Source organism: Lissotriton vulgaris, chromosome 1_1, assembly GCF_964263255.1.
Source record: "Lissotriton vulgaris chromosome 1_1, aLisVul1.2, whole genome shotgun sequence".
Classification (NCBI taxonomy): domain Eukaryota; kingdom Metazoa; phylum Chordata; class Amphibia; order Caudata; family Salamandridae; genus Lissotriton; species Lissotriton vulgaris.
The window spans coordinates 1,828,539,310-1,828,556,744 of NC_141685.1; the positions used below are offsets into that span (position 1 = coordinate 1,828,539,310).

The following is a 17,435-nucleotide window of genomic DNA, read 5'->3' on the forward strand; positions in this document are numbered from 1 at the left end:
CCTTTTTGTGGACGTGCTGCAATGATGAACAGAAAGTAGGAACATATTTTTACAGTATACTGACAGGTCCTCAGCTGTATTTAAACCAACCTCTAACACACATAGCATGACCTACTGTCAACTCTCAAACCTCTATTTCTGTGTTTCTGTTACTGAATATATTACCTATTTTTGTAGTTGTTGTGTTTGTTCTTTAACAGTCTTGCTATGGGTGAGTCAGTTCAATTACAGTTTGTAGACATTAAGGATGTTTTTAACAAAATCATTTTGTTATTATGGTAATTTCAGCTTAAAGCCAAGACCGAGCTGCTCTTATCCGCTGAAGCTGTGAAAGCCGCACAGCGAGCAGATCTTCAGAATCATTTGGACACCGCACAGAATGCACTACAGGATAAACAGCAGGTAAAGTGAAAAAATCAACCTGACATTCTACAGTAGTTTGCTTCTGAAAAGCTGATAGACATTTATCCATATACCTGCTACTGCTTAAGAGAAAAGCAGGTTGCAGTTAAATCACAAACATTATTCTCTTATATGACATGAAACACCACTTTTTGGAAAGACTTTCTAAATCATTGTCTAAGGTATTTATAGGCTTAACTCGTGAAAGAATTGTGCCAGAGTCCAAAGTTTTACTTAGAAGTCTGTGGCTTGCACTACACATCCGGGTGCTAAATACCAAAGCTGCCTAGTCTACTTTCCACTTCATGTCTCTTTTATCCACCAAGAGACACTCCATACTCTTTAACTCACTCTACCAGGTTCGTTTTTATCCCTGTTATCTCCCAATGTCACTTTTTAACCATCTTTCTTTTTCTCCTTTTGTATTTTCTCACTCTTGTTAAGGGTCAGTGTCAGATGAGGAAAATAAGTCATGGTCTTCCAAAATGAGTGCTAGTAGCCCCACTGGCTCAAAGTAAACCCTGGTTATTTTTATATTCCTAATTGACAATGAGGTTAACTTACAATGAGGTGACCTGTAGAGACATATGGGTATGCTAGAACAAGGGTGATCCAAAATGTGAACTTTCCAGACCAAAAATAAGTGCATGCAGTCCCTATCCCAAAATATAAGGTCTTTATATACAACTCTTCCCCCACCAAATATGCATGTTTCCCTCCTATGAGAACTGTTACAGTGGCCATTTTAAAGTTTAGAGGATAGCGTTATGAATTAAAGGGGGCATTTAGGGAGATTGGACAAAATTGACATGCACAGTCCAGTTTTCTTTTCTTCTTCGTGATATTGTCTGTTGTCACATTGTGTTGAATCTGTGGAGTGTAGTGTGTTTGTTTTTGCTCAAGATCTAGGTATATCAGAGCTGGTTAAGTAACGTTATGCATCATATGTTATCGGGGAAGCAGAATATCACCAATTGCCCAAGACTGCCAGTGGCAGCTAGAACTGCTGTGAGGCATATCTAAAAGATATACGTTATTGATAGATTCCTTACCTTCGAATAATCCCCAGGCATCAGACTGGATCTGGAAAGCTTTCATCAGCAGTACCCCTGCACATCGATAGGCGATGTCGTACGGCTCCGCGTGCGTCGTTGGTGTCATACTTGCCAAGATTATGTCACTGGAGCTACTTAGACGCGCCCACGCGCGCTGACGTCAGTTCTTTCTTTTTCCACGCCAGCAAGCGCAGATCCGGAGAGAGCGGTACCCCGTCACTTGTTGACTGAAGTATTTGTTTGATATAAATTGAAAGTAAAGTTACTCCTGGTGCATAGGGAAGCCCGTTTTCAAGCTTTGCGAGGCCTGTCTGTGCACGATATCGCTGACGGACCCGCACCGTGAGTGTCTCTTCTGCCTGGGGTGTGACCACGACACCAAGTCATGTCGCCACTGCCGGGCCATGGCCCCGAAAACTTTTCGGGACTGGTCCTGAAAGTGGCTGGAAGCCCGGGGGTCGGCCCCACGTCGTTCCTGGTCCCGTGGGAGCTCGAGGGCCTGGTCGCAGAGCAAGCACCATCATTTGAAGTCTTCGCACTCTGAGTCAGGTAAGGCAAAGCACAAAAAGTCAAAGAAGCCTCGCCACTCTTTGTCCTCCCCTCGCCAGTTGCGGGACACGACTGTGGGGGCAGGTGGCACCCCCCCCTCGGGCTCCGACTGAGCCTGAACAGTTACCATTTGCCTACCCACCTTTCCCGGGTCCATCTGCGACTCCGGCCGAATTGCAAGAGTTTGTGTCTGCAATGGCAGGTATCTTCGGCTCGTGCAGCCCCGTCGGATCGCCTTCGGGCCCCACTGTTCTGCGTTCGTCGATGGCCCCGACGTCGTCGACGCCCAGAGGCCTCCATGGCTCTGGCTGGGGCTCCCCCTTCTTTCCAGTGGACCCTATATGGGTCCCCGTCAACAAAAGAATCACCTTCCGCCTCCTCACCCACGCACACAAAGCCCTACACGACCAAGGCCCGAGCTACCTCAACAGCCGAGTCAACTTCTACGCTCCCAAACGCCACCTCCGATCAGCCAACCACGCCCTCGCCGCCGTCCCCCGCATCCGAAGAGCGACTACAGGAGGAAGGTCCTTCTCCTACCTGGCCGCCAAGACCTGGAACTCCCTCCCGTCCGACCTGCGCCTGACCCAAGACCACCTCTCCTTCAGGAAGAAGCTGAAGACCTGGCTGTTCGAGCAGTAGCGGCACCCCCCCCCCAGCGCCTTGAGACCCTACGGGTATGTAGCGTGCTTTATAAGTGTATTTGATTGATTGATGATATGGCCCTCACTGACACAGACGTCTCCGATGCAGACGGCTCCGGCGACCAACGCCGGCATTGACTTCTTCTTTTCCGACGCCGAACCGGTGCAGGAGGGATGTCTCCCGACGCCAATGGGGGACTTTTACCCTTTTCTTCACCCAGGTCCTCATCCTTTTGTGGAGGAAGGGGAGGACTGGGAAGGGTTTGAAGACCCTCTTGCAGCACAGTGCGAGTCCTTCCCGACTGGGATGAGGAGGCGGAGGCCGGTGGTCCAGATTACACTCCGCCACCTGGTTCCCCATCCCCATCAGCTACTATGGCAGAGAGTGGTTCCTTTTCCACATTGCTACGTAGGGTGGCAAAGGTCCTTGGCCTGGAGCTCCAGCAGTGGCTGTCAGGACCAACCTACTGACTGAAGTGCTTTGGCCAGCTTGTTGTTCTACAGAACCGCTGTTGCCATTTAATGAGGCACTTACTGATGTACTTCTGGGCACTTGGTCCTGGCCCAACACAGGGGCTCCTTGGAGTAAGGGTGTGGGCTGACACCATCGCCTGGCTTCGGGCGACCCTGCCTTCCTCACCCAGCACCCTACACCTGAGAGTTTGGTTGTTCAGGGCTCCACGTCCCGAAGTGTGTTTCCTTCTGCTCCACCAGACAAAGAATCCAAGAAATTGCAGCAGGTTTGGCAAGAAGATATATTCTTCCCCAAGTTCTGGACTGCGGTCTGTGAACACTGCATGTCTCTTGGGCCGCCATTACCATTCTGTATGGGAATGCGGTTGAGCTTGTGCTACCTCAGTGTCTGGAGGTGGCCCGGACAGTTCACTCCAGAGCTCTTCTGGAGGGGAGAGATGCGGCTAAGTTCACTATAAGTTGTGGCCTTGATACCGCTGATTCACTGGGTAGGGCTATTTCCTCAACGGTGGCGTTACGTCGTCATGCCTGTTTAGGACGACTGGCTTCTGTGCAGATGTCCAGAATACTTTGATGGACATGCCCTCCGATGGCACCCCCCTCTTTGATGATAAGGCGGATTCCACATTGGAGCATTTTCAGGAGACTCAGGCCACGGGCAAGTACTAAGGCCTTTCGGGCGCACGTACTCCTTCCACTTCTAACATTCATCCTTTCGAAGCTCCTGAAGAGGCGTGCAAACACGTTCATTTCAGAACAAGCCTGCGCAGCAACAGTCCAAGCGTAGCCGTGGACGTGGGGCTTGCAGATGCGGGTCACTCCACCAACGCCCCGCTGCCAGTGCCTCCACACCTTCCTAGTCCGGTGTTTCAGGCCCACCAGACGCCAGAGGGGGGCAGGATTCGTCATCCTCTCCCCCACAGGCGCACCATTACATCAGACAGGTGGATTCTGGAGATTGCTCGAAGGGGCTACCCTTGGAGTCTACCCCCCCAGCCATGCCACCGCAGTTCCACCGCATGTCGGGGGATCATGTGGCACTTCTCCAGCAGGAAGTGGCGGCCCTCTTGGCCAAGGGGGACATCGAGCACATTCCGACGCCAGATGTAGGTCATGGTTGTTACTCCCACTACTTCTTGGTTCCAAAGAAGGACAAGGGTCTATGTCACATCTTAGACCTTTAAAACGCCAATCACTTCCTCTGGAAGGAGAAGTTCAAGATGCTCACTCTGGCTCAGGGCTTGTCTGTTCTCGACCCACAAGACTGGATGGTGGCACTGGGCCTACCTGCAGGGTGCTTATTTTCATATTCCCCTCCCTCCGGCCCATCGGAGTTACCTTCGTTTCACGGTTGGCCAGGAGCATTTTCAGTTCACCGTGCTCCCCTTTGGCCTTACCAGCGCCCCTCGAGTGCTCACAAAAGTGATGGCGGTGGTCGTAGCTCATCTGCGCAGATCAGGGGTTTCAGTCTTCCCCTATCTCGATGACTGGTTGTTCAAGGTGAGCTTGCCACAGACAGTCGTCTCCCACCTCCAGTCTAAGGCCAACCTCCTGCATTTGCTGGGGTTTTCCATCAACGTGCCGAAGTCATACCTGAATCCCTCCCAGAAGCTCCTCTTCATCGGAGCGGTTCTGGACACGGCGCAGTTTCAAGTTTATCCTCCTGAACAGCGAGTCAAGGACATTCGGGCTATGATTCCGATCTTTCAGCCCTTGTCCTGGGTTTCAGTCAGGAAGACCTTGAGGCTGCTGGGACTCATGGCCTCCTGCATCCTGCTGACCACCCATGCCAGGTGGCATATGCAGGCTCTGCAGTGGGACCTGAAGTTCTGGTGGGCGCAGCATCAGGAAAACCTGTCCGATTACATCCAGATCTCGAAGGGCACTGTATAACTATTGCAGTGGTGGCTCACGAATCAGCATTGGGTCAGCAGCAGATCCCTCTCCTTTCCCCAACCAGAGCACACAGTGGTGACAGATGCGTCCCTCCAGGATGGGGTGGCCACATGGGAGAGGTGGAGATCCGAGGCCTCTGGTCTCCAGTGGAGTCCCAGTTCCATATCAACCTTCTGGAGCTTTGTGCGATCCTTCTTACACTGAAGGCTTTCCTCCCCTCTGTCAGGGGGAAGGTAGTGCAGGTGTTCATGGAAAACACCAACGCCATGTGGTAGTGCAACAAACAGGGCGGAGAGGGGTCGTGGACCCTATGTCAGGAGGCTCTGCGCCTCTGGACATTGCTGGACCGTCATGGCATTTCCTTGACGGTTCAACACCTGGCAGGTTCTTTGAACGCCAGGACGGACGGACTCAGGGACCGGTGTCTGATGGTTCATGAGTCTTCACTCGGAGGTGGTGCAAGGTCTCTTTCAAAAGTGGGGAGAGCCTTAGTTAGATCTATTCGCCACCAGAGAGAAGGCTCAATGTCATTAGTTCTGCGCGTTGGAATTTCCAAGGCGGCACACGCTTGGCAGCGCTTTTCATCGCGAGTGGATTTGCGGTCTGTTGTACGCCTTTCCGCCTATACCACTTCTGCCCAGAGTGTTGAAGATCAGGCGCGACCGGGCCCAAGTCATCCTTGTGGCTCCGAACTGGGCTCGAAGAGTTTGGTATCCCGAGCTACTCGGTATGAGGCTGGATCCCCTGATCTGACTGCCTCTGCAGGAGGATCTTCTGTCGCAGCAGCAGGGGACGGTTCTCCACCCGAATCTGCCCAGCCTCCACCTACATGCGTGGAAATTGAGCGGCGACAGTTGATTCCATTTGACTTGCCTCCCGAAGTCTGTTATGTCTTTCTGGCAGCCAGGCGTTCCTCCACTAAATCGGTATACGCCTGCAGGTGAAACAAATTTGTGGCATGGTGCACAGCCAAGACTGTGGATCCCCTTTCTGTCCCTCTTTCTGAGGTCCTTTTGTTCCTTCTTTCTCTGGGCATTATCAAGGGCTACCTTTTGGCCATTTCAGCCTTTCTGAGGCTTCCAGATCAGCCTTCTCTTTTCAAGTCCCCTGATGTGCAGAGATTCTTAAAAGGCATTACACAAATGTTCCCTTCTGTTCTTTTCATAATGCCTCAGTGGGACTTGAATCTTGTTTCGACTTAACTCATGTGTGCTCCCTTTGAGCCACTTCACAATTGTCCCTTACGTCTTCTGACTTTGAAAACTGCATTCCTGGTGGCTATCACCTCTCCCAGGATAGCGAGTGAGCTTCAGGCTCTTACTTGTAAGCCTCCTTTTCTGTCGGTTCATCCGGACAAGGTTGTGCTTTTCACTCGTCCTTCCTTCTTGCCGAAGGTTGTCACTGCCTTCCACATCGGGCAGACTATCATCTTGCCCACTTTTTTCCCACCTCCGCATCCTTCCAGAAAGGAAGAGAGGCTCCACCGTCTGGACCCAAAACGGGCGCTCTCCTTTTACCTGAATCGCACACAAGCATTCCGGGTGGATGACCAGCTCTTTGTTGGCTACGCAGGTGCCAAGAAAGGCCAGGCTGTTCACAAGAACAGCCTGGCCCATCTCCCGCTGGGTCGTCTTGTGTTTCAAGGTCCGTTATTCTATGGCTAAAAAGGAACCTCCGGTGGGGCTGCATGCCCATTCTTCCAGGGCAACAGCAGCCACCACGGCATTGGGATGTGGTGTCCCCCTGTAAGACATCTGTCAGCTGCCACGTGGGCTTCACTGCACACATTTACAAAGCATTATTGCCTTGACAGTCAGGTCCGGAGGGACGGCTTCTTTGGCCATTCTATTCTCCGTGACTTTCTGATGTAATCTCATTCGCAGACCCACCACCGGGGATGGTATTGCTGAGGTATCTATTCTAAGGTAAGGAATCTATCACTAACGTGTCCCTTTCAGATGCACAAGTTAGTACTTGTGTAACGATATATCTGTAAGAGACGTTGGTGATTGATTCCTTACCGCCCCACCCATCTTCCCTATTCTGCGAACTGATTTCTAGGGTTAAGGTCATCCTTTCGAGCCCTAGTTCCTATGCACCAGTGGTCAGTATCTTACTTGGCTTTGCATTCCTGTCACGGAAAGTTGTGTACAGAACTGACGTCCGTGCGCTTGGGCGCATCTAAGTAGCTACAGTGACGTCATCTCTGCCAACGAAGCACGCGGAGCCATACGACAAAGCACATCGACGCGCAGAGGTACTGCTGTCGAAAGCTTTCTGGTTCCAGTCTGACGCCTGGGGATTATTCTAAGGTAAGGAATCCATCACGAACTAATGTCTCTTACAGATATATCGTTACACAAGTAGTAACTTGTGCTTTAGGGTACCACATAACATTAAAAAAAATTCCACCTGAATCCTTCTGTTTGACTAGTGCCTTTATTCCACAACTGAAATGTCTTCTAATATCCTTTTTGAAAGGGGTTTTCATGGTATTTCACAAAACCTTTCTCTTCAGCATATGTAGCATAACAAATTATCAGTGTAATTATCTTTGCAAACACCTTGGAGAAAGTTTTTTAAGGTGCATAGTCTCTGAATTAACTTGCACAATAACCCTAAGCTTCAGTCATATGCATTATTTGTTTCTTTATAGGTTTAACTGGAGATAAGACTACATTCATATTATCTAGCCAGGAAGGCTTCATTGTCTATTGATTTTTTTTCAAGTGCACTGTAACTGATTAGCTATCTCTTTTGATAGGAACTTAACAAAGTCAACACCCAGCTGGAGCAGATTACGGCAAAATTGCATGGCACATTGGAGCACTGTTCTCAAGTGGAAGGTAGTCTGAAGGAGTATAAAGAAAAATATCTTGCCATGGAACAAAAGACTGAAGAACTGGAGGCACAGATTAAGGTCTGTATAAAATAATTATAAACTAATTTATTGACATTTGCTTACTTTGAAACATTATAATATGTATAACAAGCTGGTATTTTGCAGTAGCAATTTGTGTAATAAATTTTCAAGTGTAAATCATTTTCCCTTTATAAATGAAATAGTCAAATTATTTTGAAAAAAGTGAAAGTAAGCATGCAATAGTCTAATCTAATTATCCTCTCATCCGGATATATCCCCAAAGCATCAACTGGAGTCTGGGAAATGTTGAATATTCTCATAAGGATAGACAGAATGGAGAATCGAGCAAAGGGGGTACACACTGTTAAGTCAGTTCGTTTATGCTGTTGCCCCGGACCATTAGATCTGGAGCCCCACTGAGCTTTTTCTTATTATTTTCCACTTGATATTTAAATAATTTTGAATGTTGCATTTCCATTTTTCTACTAAAATCTAACTTGTGAGCCCTGGCATTCGTGCAAAGCGCAAAAATTTGTGTTTGACAACAATGGATGATTTTTATGGCACATGGGGTTTCTACCATGACCGAAGAGCTTTTGACTTTTATTACCTGATTCGTTCAAAAGCTATTGCTTAGTAAATGTTCCTCTTCTAGTGCAGATGATGTTGATGCTCAGGACCCCTGGAGGATAGAAGCAGAAGATATTGTTTGAGTGAGTCTTCCTTATTCTGTAAGTACTAGTCTGTTTTGAAAGAACGACCTCATTAGCCTACCTGCCACCTTTGGAAAAATGTGGACTGAAAGTTATTCTGCCCAGCAAGGTGTTAATGGTGAGCCCAAGAATGCCTGAACGGCTCTTTTGTTTGCTCCTTGTGTTCCATGGGGCAGCAAAACTGAATTAATAGCATCCTCCCCCTTCTCTCTAGACTCCCATGTGGCTTGGAGTCACCAAGTTGTACTTTTGTTGGGTACTTTGATCAGAGGTCTGAGATGCAGCCCAGTGCTGTTTGTTGGATACCACCTACATAAGAGAGGGGCTTGACCCAATTAAGGTGAGTGAGGGTTGGGGTCATCAACAAAGCACAAATACAACCTTCATCCTTTTACTGAAATAATTTAAAAAAAGACATGCAGACCCTTTTCCATCATATCTGTATTACATTCTTTTTTGTACCCTCAAAATTTTACATATTTGAACCGAAGTTTATTTTTACTGTGCTTCTATAGCATGAATAAATTAAATGCCTAATCACGGATATGACAAATACGAAGCAAACTTAATCAATAGACAAGACATTACAAATAAAAAGCGAACAACATTTAATAAAGTGATACCAAGTATTCATCATACATAGAAGTAAAAATAAACAAACCAATCTGGTTTTGATCAATTAACCTACAGTCCTGTAAAGCATGTTCCCCTTGCGTGGGTAATATTTCATATCCATCAGTCCAGAATTAAGGGCGCAAACTCTTTTAATAGTTGTACCCAAACAATCCAACGCAATGCCTATGCGTTTTGATCTACTTTAGAGACCTAATTTGATAAGCTCTTGCGCAGGGCCATTAACTTGAAAACAGAGTGTGTACAATATTTTCTACCACGTATTTCTGTATTGGAGAGATTACAATATCCAGTGTAGTGATTTCTGTATTTGGTAGGTAACTATATCCATTTTAGTGATGCACAAAGAAACTTGAAAACAGAACACTTTACCTTGCACCCTATTAGTGAATGTTTTTTCAAACATACCTTATTTGAACACAGTTCAGCTTTACAATAATTTCTATTAAGACAACTTTATATTGAAAGCTACAAAACAAAAAAAATGAAAATGGAGATCCCTCATTATGTTAGTCCCTTATGTATTTATATTACTCCATTAGTCGCCATCTGGAATGGGATCATACAAATTCTTTCACTGTGAATACCCAGTTTAACGTAAGGCAGCACCCAAGTTTCTCAGGTTCTCATCACACACTCCCGGTTGCATCTTCACAGTTGCCCCGGCGTCTTAACTGACTTGGGGGCTACTCCCTCTAATAGGTGGTGGTGCTCACTCGGGTCACACCATCCTCATCTGTAAAGGGGCTGCTTATTTTAATACACAGTTCACGTTTAACAACTTTGTGAACACTGGTCAATTACGTAATCATAAGGCCCCTCATTAAGGTATCATGGAAGATATTGTCCTGGCTACAAAGGTCTCAAAGCCATCACTGTGATCCCATGTCCATCATTATGTGCAGATTCAAATGTGTAAAATAGTTGCATTTTTCCATACAAATGGTATGTTTTTATGGACATGGTCGGTGTCTGGCATGTAGCATACTTCTTATCAAAGTCAATCAGTGAAGTACAGCATTCAGTAGAGTAGAGCTGGAATTCATATATTGTAGACTTCTGAGATTTAATTCAAGCCCTTCTCCACTGTTTACTAGTTCAAAATAAGGCATGCCTGAGCTCTTAATAGTGATGTATCTATGTCACTGTTCAATGGTGCGTCCGTTCTGTCATTCTCTGTATGATTATTCAAAAAATAATGATGTACTAGGGGTAATTTACAAGATTTATGTTGGATCATAAGCGTTTCTCCTTCTTGTGATGCTTTTCCAACGTATGTAAAACGATAGGGACATTTCAGTAAATATATATTGCATTTTTTGTGTTAGTTTGAAATTGCCGTATGCTTTATCTTGCAACGGGGAGAGGATGTAGCCTTGCGGCTAGAGCGGTCAACGTCGAAGCTGGGGAACCGGGTTCGAGTCTCGGCTACGACGCTCAACATCCTGTGATTCTGGGCAAATTACTTAATTTTCCCATGCCTATGAAAAAATGAAGTGTCCTTGTGTAACTAAACTGGTGCCATGTAAAGCGCTCTGATAGCCGATTTATCGGGTCTAGTTCGCGCTATATAAAACTTCCTCCTCAATGATTTTAGATCATTTCTGTGCCTTGAGTGGTCAATTACCAGACTACAATTACCACATGTATGGTGGCCTACTACGGGTGGGAATCACATTTATTGCAGCGCATTAGGTTGCTGACTTTTTTTGGTATTTGAATGTATCACCATGTCACAGATATTTTATACTTCTCATATAGAAAAATGAGGTTCTTCCATTGTGGAATCCATCTTTGATTAAATGCGAATTTTCCCCGCTGATTCTCTCAATCAAGTTCTTATGTTGATTGTATGTAATCACACAAACTATTCAGTCAGATGTTTACCTCTGTGTTCTTCTCCAGCAAAAACTCCCTAGGAATATACCATGCACTTTTTATGGATCTTCCGAAAAATTTGAAGTAAGGAATTTCTATCTGTATCTTTCTGGTACATTGTGTAAATCCTCCCCTCCCGATGACATATCGTCATCTCAAGAAAGTAAATGTTCGGTGTGTGGCTGTAGATGCACATGCTCTGCATACTCCTGCCATCCATTGTTTGGTCTGGAGCTCTGCAAGTTGTTTGTAATCGAAGAAGTCTTTAAACTCGCGAAGTTGAGTTTTTACTCCTCCATTGCATTTGGATACGTGTGCCTTGGCTCCTTGCTCCGACTCCGTACGGTTGGATACTTTGGTTCTTACTGTCTTCGACAGTATTGTCTCATTTGCTCTTTCACTATCTGTGTTCTTTCGACAAATTGTCTGTTCCAATTCTTTCATCCGATTGTCATTTGGGGCACTCTCTGTTTTAACCTACCTTCAGAGTAAATACCAGCCCATCCGAAAATGTGTTGGTGATGGAATGCATGCCTTTTAGATTCTACCTCGTTGCCATGCAAAATACCCGAACGACGGCCAGCACTTGGTGTAAAACCTGTGCTGTTAATCCAACCATAAGGAAGCCAACTGTGACGCGTGTAAGTCGTTTCGGTCTAAGAAAACTTCTGGATCGAAGGGCTAGTCATCTAGAAATATCTCAAAAGGCCACAGACGACATTCCCAACAACTTCAGTGAAGAACATGTCCAAGAAGAGCCAACCGTGGAGAATGAGGAGGCTTTCTCAATTGATGAACCTCCAACGTGTTGGTAGACATGGAGATGCATCAGATCCCATCCACGCAGCACATGAGGACTGTGACCCCCAGCTCCTACTTGTCCATCAAAATGCCCAAAAAATCTTTGGCTTCAGCTTTAACGGTCACTGCACCACCACTGCCTTCGGGCCATGGTCGGATCCGGAAAACTGTTTGACGCCCCACCTTCAGGCTTGGAACTGAAAATTACTTCCAAAGCCAAGCCGTTGGCATCATCCTTTTCAGACTGGGAACATGCTTTGGTTCCAACTCTACCTTTAGTACCGATACGGAAGCTGGCCCCATCTCACTCGGTGGTGACAAAGCATGTCACTTTAAAGCTGAAACCCTTTGTACCGAAACATTTGGGGCTGAAAAACTCAAGACAATCATCAGCTTCCACGTCTCCTGTCAAACCAGTCCTAGAAAAGTTGGTCTCGCCGGAGGAAAATCCAAATTCAAATTGGTACTGGTAGTGTTATTGCTTCACCTTCCTCTCCGCCACCTTTGAGGAGGAAATTTACTTTTGAGGAGGCACAAACTATTCCCATGCCTCAAGAAAATAACAAAGGACATAGCCACTAGCACTTCCTTTCAACTGCCCCTACAGCACCTCCTCCACTAATTTTTCCACCACCTTCATCCCGTTCTCACTCTCCTCTTCCATTGTCACCACACCAGGATATAGAGGACATTTGCCCTCAGGGATCACCACAGTATGACACTGGTGGGTTAGGTGAGCCATGAGGGGATATATACCACACTGATCCCACTACACCAAATGATCCGGAATTGTATCCAGCTAGTCCTTCCCTTTCTGAAAAATCAACCTCCTACCAGTAAGTCAGTGTGAGAGCAGCAGCTTTTCATAACACATTTTTCCATTGAGAACTCCTACAGCAGGATTTCCTGTTTTGATACTTTAGCTTCTATTCGCAGGGATGCACAAAATTTGCAAATGTTACCAGGCATAATAAGATACACAGACAACATCTTTAAGGACCCGGTTGGGGCCAGAATTATCACCCTGCGGTTGATAAAAAATGCAAGGCAGCACCGTCATACCCTTTATTCGGAGTCCAGTTCCACCATAAACCATTGTGACAACTGTTGCACTTTAAAGAGCCAATGTCCAGGCTAGCCGGGTTGCCCCCCCCCCCCCGAAATGAAGGCAAGCATAAAGATGATGCAGGAAAGAGTGTTGCAAAACAGGCTGCTAATCATTGGCGTATCGACAATTCTCAAGCCCACAGCAACTCAGTCAAATACCATGGAAAAGTTTGTGAGCGCTAGATAAAGAGGCACCTGTTTTGCCACAGTGTATTTGGCAATTATTACATTTTAATTCAAGCATTGTTCACTGGTAGGCATGAAGATATCCCTGAACATCAAACACTACGCAAGCAAGAAGTCCAAGCACTTCGTCTCACAAACGTAAGATTTGTGGTAGCAGGAAAACACTATCAGTTCAAAGTTCTTCCATTCATACTGCACCTTGAGTGTACACAAAACAAAATGCCTGGCGGTAGTCGCTGCACATCTACGAAGACAAAATGCTTACATATTCCTTTATTTAGATGATTGGCTTATCAAAGCAGTTACACGTCAGATGTGCCACCAACGCACTCAATGACAGTAAATCTTCTTCACAGCCTGGGTTTTACTATCAACGTACCCAAGTCTCACCTCCAACCCCTACAAATCTAGCCTTACTTGGGAGCAGTCCTAAACACAATTAGGATTAGCTTACCCCGACCCTGCTTGAATTCAGAACTTTCAGGCAATCTTGTCCTAGTTCCAAGCAAACCAGACAATCACAATAAGGATGGTTATGCGTCTGCTAGCAATGATTGCATCATGCATTGCCATAATTCACCATTGAAGACTACATATGGGTCCCGTTCACTAATGTCTAGCTCACCACTGGTATCAGTCACATGGTCAGTTGGAGGGTCTAGTATTGATAGACCGCTACACTCCCTGTTGTCTGTAATGGTTGAAACACCAACAACCTGTTAAAAGGGCGGCATTTTCTGGACCCTGTCCCCCACGTCACTGTCACCACGGACGCATCACAGACTGGGTTGGGTGCTTCCCTACAAGACCGCCCTGTACAAGTTCTGAGGGATGTTAAACATCAATCACTACACATAAACTGCCTATAGCTTCAGGCTGACTACTTAGCACTGAAGGCTTTCCTTCCTCACCTGTCGCACAAGGTTGTCCTAGTTCGGAGAGACAATATGACATCCATGTATTAGCTACAAAAACAAGATGGGTGCAGGTAAAAAACTTGTTTTTCACAACTATTACTCTCAGGCCATATGGAAGTGGCCTCTATACCCGCATTCCCCTGTTCGCGGAATACCTTCCGGGAACAGACGACTTTGCAGATCTTTTCAGCAGGATGCAGCAGAAAGTTCACGAATGGGAACTCCATGCACAAGTCCTCTTACCATACTTCAAAAAGTGAGAGTTCCCTCAGATCAACCTTATCGCCACAGCAGAAAGCACAAAATGCCAACATTTCGATCCAGGTCCCCACACCCACTATCCAAGGGCAACCCGCAATGGATGAGTTGGTCAAGGATATTTGCCTATACTTTTCCTCCTCTCCCGCTTCTTTCCTTGGAAGCTCAAGCAAACTTCTCTTACAATGAGCCTGGTAGCTCCCTCATGGGCACGTCAACCTTGGTTCACAACACTCTTAGACCTCTCTGAAGTTCCACACTAGAAGCTCCCCAACAGGCGAACCTTCTCACTCAAAATCAAGGACAACCCAGGTACCCAAGCCCAAAAAATCAGAACCAGGCTGTTTGGCTCCTGAGTTCTTTGAGTATGGGTTCCTTGACTTACCTCCAGAAAAATATAGACATTCTCAAGGAAGCATGCAAACCCACCCCTAGAGCCTGGTGTGCCTCAGAATGAAAGCAATTGGTTTGCTACTGTCAATCTAAACAAAATGAATCCTCTAAACGTCACAGTGCAAAACATGGTCTGCTACCTACTTTTTCAAAAGGCAAATCTAGCATGCAATTCCATACGGTTACACCTCGCTGCACTTGCTGCCTTCCTCCAAAATAGATAACATCTCTCACTTTTTCAAAATTCCAGTCATCAAAGCTTTCATAGAAGGACTCAATTGAGTTATTTCACCAAGGGGTCCTCCAGCACCATCCTGGAACCTTAACATTGTTCTCACCAGACTCATGTGTTCCCCGTTTGAGTCCCTACACTTATGTCCCCTTCAGTTTTTTTCGTGGAAAGTGGAATTCCTATTTGCCTTTATTTCACTCAGGCATGTTAGTGTGCTCCAAGCTTTAACCTTTAGAAGAACCCTTCTTTCCAATACATAAAGGCAAAGTGATTTTTCACACCAACCTTAAATTCATACATAAAATAGACTCTCAATTTCACTTCAACCAATCCATTGAGTTGCCAGTTTATTCCCCTCAACCAAATTCTATTGCAGAAAGAGCTCTTCATACACTAGATGTCCAGAGCAATCACGTTATACATAGCTAGAACAAAAGCTTTCAAAAAATCTAAAAAACTTTGTTGCCTTTTCTCCATCTTATAAAGGCAACCCAATATCCAAATCCAGCATATCCAGATGGATAGTCAAATGTATTCAAACTTGCTACCTTAAGACCAAACCGTTAGTTGACATTTGTAAGGCTGCTACATGGTTCACACCTCACACCATCACCAAACACTACTGAGTGGATATACGAGCACACCCTTAAGGCAAAGTAGGACAGGCAGTACTTTGTACTCTTTTTCAAACCACTGCAGCACTCGGAGGCTAGCCACCCCTTCTAATTGGGGACTGCTTAAAAGTCTATGAAGAGCATGTGTATCTACAGCCACACGTCATGAACGGAATGGTACTTACTCTGTAGGCATCTGTTTGTGGCGTGTAGTGCTGTAGATTCACAGGCGCCCTCATTATTCCTGGAACCTATGGCTCTTGCAGTTACATTATACATTACTTACACATACTTAACACACTTTCTCACCCGCCTGCGGAAAAACAATCTAACAATGGAGTCCATGCCCATGGGCAATATCCTTGAGAGAAGTCGGCACTCAACCTTGTGACTCAAAAGACTTCTTCCATGAAAAACAACTTGCACAACTCCTGACCTAACACTAGATAGCAGGAGTATGCAGAGCATGTGTATATACAGTACAATTTGCCACAAACTGATGCTTACAGGGTAAGTAACATATTTCTTCATTTTATTTTGAGTTATCTAGAATTTGAAGTTTGGCATTCATGCATTGATCCATTATGGAAGTCTTATCAGGTTCTCAGATTTCCTCTGCGAAATCAGGACATCATCTATATAGGAGATCTGATTTGAAAAGGGGGAAATGCTTCTATATTCACTTGTTTTCGTATTGTGCCATAAATAATATTGCTAATTCTGGTGCGTAGTGACATCCCATTGCAGTCTCCTTTGTTTAAATGTAATATGAATGATGACATTTAAAGAAATAGTTCTTCAAGCTAATTTCTGCCAAACCGAGTTTATAACTGGTGGGATCAGGGTGTGGACTTGGTCTTGTTTTCAGAAACCACTTGATAGTTTCTAATGCAGCATCTTGAGGATGTTAGTTTATGGATTCTTCATGTCTATAGTAGCCAGTATTTCATGTTGATCATCAAATGCACAGCTTTCAACCAAATTGATATTAGTGGTGTCCTTAACCTATGATCTGACATCTTTGATTAATGGTTTTAGGAACACATCAACATATTTTGCTAATGGCTCCAAAATAGAATTTCCTTCCTAAATAATTGGTCTTCCAGCTGTTTTTCCTTTATCTTTATGTACCTTATATAGAATACACATGACCAGTGTCCTAGGGTGCTTATTCATCAAGAAATTCTGTTCAGTGAGCTATCCTACCTCAAGAACCTCATTAATTGAGTTTAATATCTGCTTTTATTTCTTAGATATTTTTTATTTTATTTTTTGTATTTTCTTTTGTAATTAACATTGTTGATTAACTACCTCATAATTTCTTATTCATTGCCTGGTGTTCTAAGACCACAACAGCAGCCTTACAGCTTGTTTTATAATGATTGTTTTAATTAACTAGTGCACCTGATTCTGATTTAGTTAGATTAACTTTGATATACTTTCTCTGCTCTTCGGGTTTATCAATCTCTATGAGCAACTTCTTCTATAAAGTTATGATTTCCGCTTGCATCTTTCTAATTGTAGGTGGGGGGAAGAGCGCAAAACCGTGCTGTGTTTTTTAAATCGGTAATATTTGTGGCTTGTGTGGAGTCCATATCAAAAAATTATTTAAGGCACATCTTGCAAAAGAATGGCATTTCGAGTCTCACTTGTGTAAAATACTTACTTTGTGGCGAGGCCAATGATAATCTTTTTCTAGTACTATCCTTTCATGTTGATGCAATGTTCTTGAGGAGATTTTAGGTGTGGGTGTTAAAGAAAGATATTTTAATCCAGCATTTTTAATGAAAAGAGAACCACACATGCCATAAGTTAATTGA

At 45.1% G+C, this 17,435-nt stretch overlaps 1 protein-coding gene across 1 annotated transcript in view; it reads left to right on the forward strand.

Annotated features, from left to right (window-relative positions):
- The window catches only part of EEA1 (early endosome antigen 1), a 641,400-nt gene that overhangs the window by 267,398 nt on the left and 356,567 nt on the right, over window positions 1–17,435 (forward strand). The window contains exons 16-17 of the mRNA XM_086919279.1: window positions 289–402; window positions 7,785–7,940. Of these exons, the coding sequence (XP_086775405.1) occupies window positions 289–402; window positions 7,785–7,940 (270 nt within the window). The remainder of the gene's footprint in view (window positions 1–288; window positions 403–7,784; window positions 7,941–17,435) is intronic.